Source organism: Doryrhamphus excisus, chromosome 4 (genome assembly GCF_030265055.1).
Source record: "Doryrhamphus excisus isolate RoL2022-K1 chromosome 4, RoL_Dexc_1.0, whole genome shotgun sequence".
Lineage (NCBI taxonomy): Eukaryota > Metazoa > Chordata > Actinopteri > Syngnathiformes > Syngnathidae > Doryrhamphus > Doryrhamphus excisus.
Window position 1 is genome coordinate 1,516,477 of NC_080469.1, and position 9,386 is coordinate 1,525,862.

At 38.1% G+C, this 9,386-nt stretch overlaps 2 protein-coding genes across 2 annotated transcripts in view; both read left to right on the top strand.

Annotated features, from left to right (window-relative positions):
* The window catches only part of pnpla7b (patatin-like phospholipase domain containing 7b), a 34,042-nt gene extending 29,881 nt beyond the window's left edge, over positions 1–4,161 (top strand). The window contains exons 28-35 of the mRNA XM_058070124.1: positions 133–202; positions 295–411; positions 506–654; positions 1,344–1,496; positions 1,563–1,679; positions 2,215–2,299; positions 2,367–2,479; positions 2,616–4,161. Of these exons, the coding sequence (XP_057926107.1) occupies positions 133–202; positions 295–411; positions 506–654; positions 1,344–1,496; positions 1,563–1,679; positions 2,215–2,299; positions 2,367–2,479; positions 2,616–2,672 (861 nt within the window). The 3' untranslated portion in view covers positions 2,673–4,161. The remainder of the gene's footprint in view (positions 1–132; positions 203–294; positions 412–505; positions 655–1,343; positions 1,497–1,562; positions 1,680–2,214; positions 2,300–2,366; positions 2,480–2,615) is intronic.
* A 566-nt stretch (positions 4,162–4,727) lies between these two features.
* Positions 4,728–8,038, top strand: tm2d2 (TM2 domain containing 2). The gene is made up of 4 exons (XM_058070153.1): positions 4,728–5,007; positions 5,578–5,665; positions 5,756–5,871; positions 6,036–8,038. The coding sequence occupies exons 1-4, from the start codon at positions 4,736–4,738 to the stop codon at positions 6,247–6,249; spliced, it is 690 nt and encodes a 229-aa protein (XP_057926136.1). The 5' UTR covers positions 4,728–4,735; the 3' UTR covers positions 6,250–8,038.
* Positions 8,039–9,386: the final 1,348 nt, after the last annotated feature.

Genomic DNA, 9,386 nt, shown 5'->3' on the forward strand with positions numbered 1-9,386 from the left:
TTTTAATAAATGCGTTTTTTTTTTTTTTTTTTGGAAAACCTGATCCGAGCTCCAGTGGCCCCCTAGTAAATTGAGTTTGAGACCCCTGATTTAAGGCCTTAAGGACTTTTCTTATCATCTTTTGTCTGACAGGACTTGTGGCTACCGTACTTCAACATTACGACAGATATCACAGCTTCCTCCATGAGAGTTCACACCGATGGTCAGTAGAAGAACTTTTCACTGCATATATTATTGCTTCTGAGATAGAAGATAGAAATAATCATCATTTGAACCTGTGTGTTTTCCACGCAGGGTCACTGTGGCGGTACATCCGAGCCAGTATGTCACTGTCTGGTTACTTGCCCCCTCTCTGCGACCCCAAAGACGGACACCTCCTGATGGATGGGGGTTACATCAACAATCTGCCCGGTGAGAAGCGGAAACCATCAGCCGTGTCACATGACCTGCGACATCCATGTTCTAAAGTCCTACAACGCTTCTCGGTCTTGTCTCGGTGTTCCAGCTGATGTGGCTCGCTCCATGGGGGCCAAAGTTGTGATCGCTATCGATGTTGGGAGTCGGGATGAAACCAACCTGACCAACTATGGTGACTCCCTGAATGGCTGGTGGCTTCTTTGGAAGCGATTTAACCCTCTAGCTGAGAAAGTCAAGGTTTGTCAAGGCGCCGCGCTAATACGTATATGGAGTATTTAAGATACAACGGATATTATATGAAGTACCCGCAGGGAAAAATATGGACACAGAACTATATTTCCTTGATGTCTGTGTATGATTTTGCTGCATGCGCTTTTTGATGTGCTTGTGTCCGACGTAACCACGTTTAAAGGGGAAACAATGAATTAACATTTTTGGTTCCTTTCCCTTGTGTTTACTTTTTGGCATTATCTCATGATTGGAAATATGAAATTTGAAATATGAATTTCTAATTGAGGGCGGCACGGTGGTCTAGTGGTTAGCGCGCAGACCTCACAGCTAGGAGACCAGGGTTCAATCCCACCCTCGGGCATCTCTGTGTGGAGTTTGCATGTTCTCCCCGTGCATGCGTGGGTTTTCTCCGGGTACTCCGGTTTCCTCCCACATTCCAAAAACATGCTAGGTTAATTAGCGACTCCAAATTGTCCATAGGTATGAATGTGAGTGTGAATGGTTGTTTGTCTATATGTGCCCTGTGATTGGCTGGCGACCAGTCCAGGGTGTACCCCGCCTTACGCCCGAAGACAGCTGGGATAGGCTCCAGCACCCCCGTGACCCTCGTGAGGAAAAGCGGTAGAAAATGAATGAATGAATGAATTTCTAATTGAGTCTATTGCAACGTCTCAGGATATATTCTTCTCAACCAGGTACTGAATATGGCCGACATCCAAACACGCCTGGCTTACGTCTGCTGTGTCCGACAACTGCAACTGGTCAAAGACAGCGAGTACTGCGAGTACATCCGCCCCCCCATTGACCATTATGGAACGCTGGAGTTTGGAAAGTTTGATGAAATCGCTGTAAGTCGTCGCCATGGTTACCCGTCACCACGTTCTCCTCCAAACTCATCCTCCATGGTGCTGCAGGAGGTGGGCTACCAGCACGGCAAGACGCTGTTTGATGTTTGGCAGCGCAGTGGAGTAGTGGGGAGCATGTTGAAAGACACACATCAGGACCACTTCCACAAGACCAAAAGTAGTCATGTGAGTTTTTTTTTCATCTCTATTTATGCACAAGTTTTCAATTCCATGGTCCAAAAAAACCGAGGTACGGACCATACCATGATTTACCTGTATTAGGGGTGCAACAGATTCACGGTTACTTTTGTGTCACTGTCAATCTTACCTTAGAAATTATAATCAAATAAAACAAAAACAGCACCATGTAAAAAAAAAAAAAAAATCACAATTAAATTCAAATTATTAATCATTACATAATATGTATTCCTCCTTCTTCTGTCATTGTTTGCATGCTATCCTCATTAAAATATGAAAACCTACAAATGTTTGGGTGGTTTCAGTTAAAGCAGACACTGTTTTTTTCATCTGTGTGATTTTGACAAAGATCAAATCACATTTGATGGTGATTTTATGCAGAAATGTGAGAAATTCCAAAAGGTTCAGATAATTTTTCATACCACTGTACATAACACTAATCCATATTATAACATTATAACTTCTTCTGCAACCTATAAACCTTCCAAAAGTTTGTTTTTCATAATATGTTAATGTTCCTTAGGTGGTCACCTGTCCAAACGCTTCCTTCACTGACCTGGCAGAGATCGTATCAAGGATCGAACCCGTCCAGACTGCCCCAAATGAAGGTTTTTATCACATATATTTACTCACACTGAAGAAATTCCATGAGAAAAGAAATGTATGTTCCTTCAGAGGACCTCTCAGAAGAATGCCAGACAGACTATGATGACGACGCTGTAGAAAAGGTTCTGTCTGACTTGGAGACGTTCATGGCTGGCAGTGAACACACGGATGGAGAAGAAACGGTAAGAAAATCATTTCCATGATCCTCCACTAGGGGGTGTACTTGTACATGAACCCATTGAGTTTCTGTTTCAATTCAAGCGTCAATCGTTTTTTTAGTAAATTACTTATTATTGATTTTTTTTTTTTTTTTCACAGGATGAGGAAATTCAAACCAGAATGCGAAACCGGACAAGGTTTTCCCCAGAAAGTTGATAGGATTAAAATCCATCCAAAAGCACTAACCGGTCCTGCCATCTTGGGTGATACATTTATAGCAAAGAAGAAGAGTACATTTCATAAATCTGGCAAATATTTACTGAAACAACAATTTAGAAAACAATTTGTTTTGTATGATGGGAGAGAAATAGAATGATATTTTTGAATAGTTTCATGCATTTACTATTTATTTCTTTTCTGTAAACACTCTCTGCCTTCGTGTCACACAATTCTACCACAAGTAAGATTCCTTTTAATAAGGGCATAGACTATTTATTATATCGTATGCGTATTATATATAATACGTATTATCGTATTATATCGTATGCGTCTCATATCTTGCACATCGAATCAGCATCTGTTTTATACATTTCAAACATCTTTTCGTGCAAAAGATGTGTTTGCAACACTTGAATATTATGGGTATGAAGTAGGGGTGTAGAAGATGTGATTTATCATTCAGAAAATAATTTCTCCTGGGATATAATAATTAATCACACAATAAGTGAAAATGAACTGAATAATTTTGCCAACCTTAATATATTGCCATGTGTGTGTTGTCCTTGCCCCCCCCTTCAAACAGGCAGCGTATTGGTTATAGCACCTTGGCAAATTTGATCCATAGATCCATAATCAATAGGCATGAACAGTCTATTTGTCTCGGTGGGTGGAGGCAAGGTCGGTGCAATATATTGCCATACAGTATATATATATATTTTTTTAATTTTTCACTTTCGCCTCTTGTGAACTGAGTGACACCCTTAGTATTAAGTGAGGATTATTGAGTATCTATCTAGTGTATTTCTACAGCTGCATTACAATGCTATGTGTTATGTTCATATAAATTTTATGTGTGCAGTTCTAAAATATACGTTGACTACATATTATTTTGCCAATGACTTCATTTCAGGAAGTGACTCATATATGGTCCCAGCATGTGTTTGATGTGTTATTGGCATGTAGTTTTTTTTCATAATATATGACAGATGATGCTGTATGTACAAATCATGATAAATATTTGTGTCGAAATTAGATGTTTTTATCTGGGAAAGCTCTCAATTGACTGTTCGATCTACATTCCTACCCTCGCCTATGATGATTAGATGTAGGTCGCGACTCTTAGGGCTTAGGGATGAGAAGCACTATCACCTGGGAGAACTTCAAATAGTATTGTTTTGGATTACTGTGTGGTGCAGTTACATTGCGTGTTTAGGTTGAATGCATGCAGTCAGCCTATTTACATTAAAGCCCTATGCCATACCTGGTAAATGTATTCTCTGTGAATACATCCTTATAAAAAGCTGAAAAAATGCATCTCATAGTCGCTTTGGTAGGACGAAAGTTCTCATCAAGCACCCATGAGTCAATAAAACTCATGTTTAGCGGGTGAATCACTCCTTGTTCATTGTTTACTATTTATTTTGTTAATTATGTGTAATTAATTCCTTATTTGAAGTTTCTGTTATTTTTTTTTTTTTTATAAAATAAAAAAATAAAAAAATAAATAAAAAAAATAAAAAAAATAAAACATATATATTTATTTTTTTCATAAAAATAGAATATATTATAAATAATATAAAATATTATATTTTTTAATGTAATTTATTTATGTGATTATTATACAGTATAAAAAACCCTCTTCACTTTCGTGCTGGTATGGAATACTTTACTGCCCCCTACTGCTCTTCACTTGAATGACAGCCCAGAACTTCACACAATAATCCCGCCACTACAATACAAATACATAAAATACATACCTGACAATGTGTTTATTTTTGTGGTTGCATCACCTCATTAAACTTTTTTAAAAGTATATTTTATATTTTTATTCTTTCATGTAACAAAATAAGATAACCAACCAAAAAAAGTCAATTTGACAGTAATCGAAGAATGCAGTGTGTGGGCGATATTAGTCCAGAGGAGGGCAGTATAGAGTCAAAAACGGCATAACGGGAACCCACGAAGAAGAAAAAGCACCCAAACAAACTGTGGACAATGAACCTCATTATGACTTCCGATAGGAATAATTTCTCTGTTAAGGTTTTATTTTGAGGGTGACAATGATTTCAGTGAGCTACATCCTTTTGTGCGGACAGTTCTTCTTATTAGCATCGGTGATTCTTTTGCAGTGTTTGGAGGGAATCCACTCCCAAAACTCGACCACCTCCGATCCGGCTACCGCTTCCACCACCGGCGCTCCTGCCTCGACGGGCATTCCTTTCACCGGGCAGACCCCCGAAATCGTTAAATCCGAATTCCCGGTGGAAAGTAGGAATAACACAGACGCCTTTGAGTATAGAGCTCAGTCGCCGGTCGTACTCTGCAAGTATTTGTGAGTAACATTTCTAATTCCATTAAAGCTAACGCTAGCTTATTGGCTAAATATGCTAACAGCCATTACAGCAAACGTGCAAAAATATAGTAACGATAATTATTTATAATAACATAACTGTTTAAAAATATGGTTGTACCTTGCATTGAAGCACAGACTACTCCAAAAATAAAAGACAAGTCATTGTACATGAAATATACTTTATCGTTGTATTGTGATGTCGCTGGAGTACCTAGCATCCCGGCAATGCTAATTGCTGTACAACAGTTCAAGTTACGTGTTTGTTGTTCGCGTTTAGTCATTTTTACTCACAGAATTGTAGTTATTTATTGTTGCGTGTTAACTTACATTGTGTTGTGCTGTTTATTTTTGGGGTTTGCGTTGTAATTTCCTGTTTTTTTTTCCTATTTGATATCCGTCTGTACGTATGTTAGCACTGTGTTGTCATGCTAGCTGAAATGCCTCTGACAATGCAGTTACAGCGCCCTCTACTGGACGGAGTTGGAACAACCACCACAAATAAATTAATGTAAGGGAAAATAACATTATTTCCACATTTATGTGATGCAGACCAGAGGAGTTCATCTTCTGTCAAGACCCTGTAGACCATGCTGGAAATCACAGTGCCTTTCTGGATATGGGCTACGGATGTGTTGGGGTAAGTGGAACCCGCCATATTAGATGATTTTTAGATGATTTTTTTCCTCTACATTTCTAGCATCTGTTTTGACAATTTTTTAATTGACAGTGGGGAGGCCAGACTCAGAAAGAAGTGAACCACACACAAGTTCTCTGCACTGCACTTGATGATATCGAGTGTGCTGGGCCGAGAGAATTCCTGAGAGGGAACGTACCTTGCATCAAGTACGTCGGTGGGCAGATGATTAAATGCATGCATGATGATTGATTTTTAGCAATTCCAGCCTGGCCCTTACTTGTAAATAAGACAAAAAGAAAGTGAAAAGAGCACTATGCTACTTTCACATGTGCCCTGAATGCATCTTACACGATACTCGTCGTTTCCACAGATACACCGGACACTATTTCATCACCACTCTGCTGTACTCGTTCTTCCTCGGTTGTTTCGGCGTGGATCGTTTCTGCCTGGGCCACACGGGGACGGCCGTGGGGAAGTTGCTGACGCTCGGAGGCCTGGGAATCTGGTGGTTTGTGGATTTGATCCTGCTCATTACAGGCGGCTTGATGCCCAGCGATTACAGCAACTGGTGCACTTACTACTGACCGGGAACGCCACCCCTGGTTGGAAGACTTCTCAGAAGCGGAGAACTCCACAGAGACGCTAAAGCTGCCACACGATACTTGGATGTTTTTCTGGGGCTGCTGACAAGTACTGAGTTTATGCTAATATCCATGTCAAGTAAACATTGTTTGGACTCTTTATATGATAACTAAGTCAACGTACTTGACTTTGGTTGTCAGTGTTTATGTTACAAATACAGTTGTCCAAAAAGGAAAGACATACACTACATACCAGCTTAAGTAGTAGTAGTAGTACATGTTCAAAATATATGAATAAATCATGCAGTTTCATGATTGCATACAGCCTGTTATTAGGAAATAATTTATATTTAAAGGGGACCTAATGTGCTTTTTCAACTTTTCTGACCTGTAAATGTTGTATTATCATTTTAAATGAAGTTTCAGATAATGGGGTCAGTGACTTCTTTATATGGGCATGCCCGGGTACAAGCTGAGTGTGATCAATCTCAGTGGAGTGGGCGTGCCCGGAGGTGGGCCATTGTGGGGAATAAATTAAAACGGACCGTTTTGGAAATATAGGAATAGGTGCAGATTCTGGAGGGTCTAGAAAGCTTTTTGTGCGGTTTATTGTTGTAGTTGCTCTATAGGAGTCCACTACCTTTTAAGTACTTTTGATGTATTTTATGTGCCTAAATTAAGCATGTTCAAGTATACAAATGGCTAAAAAACAATACAATACAAATCAAGCTAGCTAAAACTCAACTCTGAACCCCAAACATCAGTTGCATCAACACACACGAGCACAAGTCTTATTTTCTCTTACTATGTCTTCTGTATTGGGTAATAGGAGTGTAAAGGAGACTATAGGGGTGTTATTTCATGTTGAGAGGACTCTATGCTCACTAGAAAAATATTCCTTTTCTAAATAAGGAATCTTATTTTGCGTAAATTCACTTATGGTCGGGTGTGGAACCAATTAACTGATAAACGAGGGATTACTGTAAACAAGTTTCACTAGTTTCAGTATTTAGACAAATGTAAACATTGTAAGGGTTTTAACAGTTTTACATGTAAAGTATACTATACATTTGACCTGTATCATCATGTATGTCTAAATTATTACCAACTACCCGCTTAGGGTGAATGAGATGTGCTTTCTGTGTCAGTGAAAACAAAAAACAAACAAAAAAAAGACAAAAATTGTGCAATTTTGCAGGGATCACATCAGCAGCTGGATTGCTGAAACCTTTCCGACCGGATCCCAAATATGTCAAAACAAGCTTTGGAAAGGCTAAAAATACTGTCAGTGCTTAAGGACTTGGTCTGTGTCAGTAAACCAACCAAATTAATTGAACCCTACCAATTCTGGCTACAAAAAGGTCTGTAGGTCGAGTTCAGGTGAAACTTGGAAAGGGTCATGAAGCAAATAAGTGGGAATGTATGTGTATGACTGTACCTGTATGTATATTGCAAAGTGTAAAAATGCAACTGAATCAAATGCAATGTGATATAGTACATAAACTATTTTTCAACAGGACGGTGCTGCCGTTCATAATGGTCGCCTGACTAAAAGGTCAAAGGTTATTCAGAGGAATAACCTCACTCTTTTGGACCATCCTGCTGGTTCCCCTGATCTGAATCCAACTGAGAACATTTAAGGATGGATGGCAAGGGAAGTTTACAGAAATGGATTTGCTTGTTTACGTATTTATTGTGTTGCTAATAAATATGCTGTTGTTGAATAAACGGTATATAAAAGCAAAACATAGCAAACTGTTTTCAGTGTATTTTTCTCTGTGCTATCACACATACACTTTTATGTATTTCTGTGCTAAATGAAAAATAACAGTGTTCAATTGAGTGAATAATCTTATTAACTTCTTAAATCATGACTAAGTGCATAACAGATTACTTTAGTGCAAGGGTCTCAAACTCAGTTTACTTGGGGGCCACTGGAGCTAGGGTCTGGGTGAGACTGGGCCGCATCAGGTTTTCAAAAAAAAAAACGCATTCATTAAAAACAAATTTTTTTTTAAAAAACTTCAAATTTTCTACAATAAAAGCTCTGATAAAACATTCCACTGTTCTCAAATATCTTACTTTTTATTTTTCTACACAAAATAAGATGAAAAATAAATAAACAAATCAAGAATAAAGAAAATCAATCAGTAATAAATAAATAAATATAATAATAATAAAAGGGCAAATAATAAAAAGTTAAGAAAGCACATATAGTTGGTGGGTAGACAAATGATTTTTTTTCAGATTAAAATGAACAAAGCATTATTAGAGCCCTGTAGACATGACAAAACACGACTATAGTCACATTTATACTCTTTTTATTTACAACATATTGCGCAACTGCAGGGTCTTGAGACACATGCTAACTCGCAAACTAGAGCGCTAGCGACCTAAACGGTAGCCTTCAAGTTATTTCCTTTCAACTTAAATAGCCAAAAAACGTACCACTTCCACACAGCTAGGGAGGATAACTATTAACAGTTATTTAACCTTTAACATGAACATGAATCAAACGTAATATTTTTTTCTGGGTACATGATACCATACAGCATCCATATCAAACTTGCGCGGGCCGCACTAACATTAAACTTTCATATCAAGGCGGGGGCCTCAAACTAGTGTTTTTGTCGATTTGGTGGCACTTTTTTTTTGCAAAGTTGTGATTTGAGGCTTATTTTCTTTAGTAAGATTGCATCAGCTTGTGATTGTACGAGTTTGATATCAATGTTTTAACCTTTGTAATACAATTAGAAGGGTTAATCTAATAGAGTTAACCTACTTATACCTTAATATCAAAAAGAACTAGAAGTATTTCAACAAATCTAATAAAATGAAAAAAATAGTGAATTAATGAAATTAGTTATTAGTTGCAATAAAATGCACTAAAAGTAACTAAAAAACTTGCTATAATGATCTGCTTGAGCATCGTGTCTCCTGTCATGAACTGATTCAAATGGCCTTGGTTGTCTCGGCATGTGAGTCTGCCCTTAATTGTCTCTGTCCCTTCACAGATTTCCCCTTGAAAATCTTGTATACACAACAAAACTGAGGGAAAAATATCCAAATAGATGATTAAAAGCCCAGAATGAAATATGACATTGACATGGTGAGTTTGTACGCGGCCGTGCTTTGTGTAG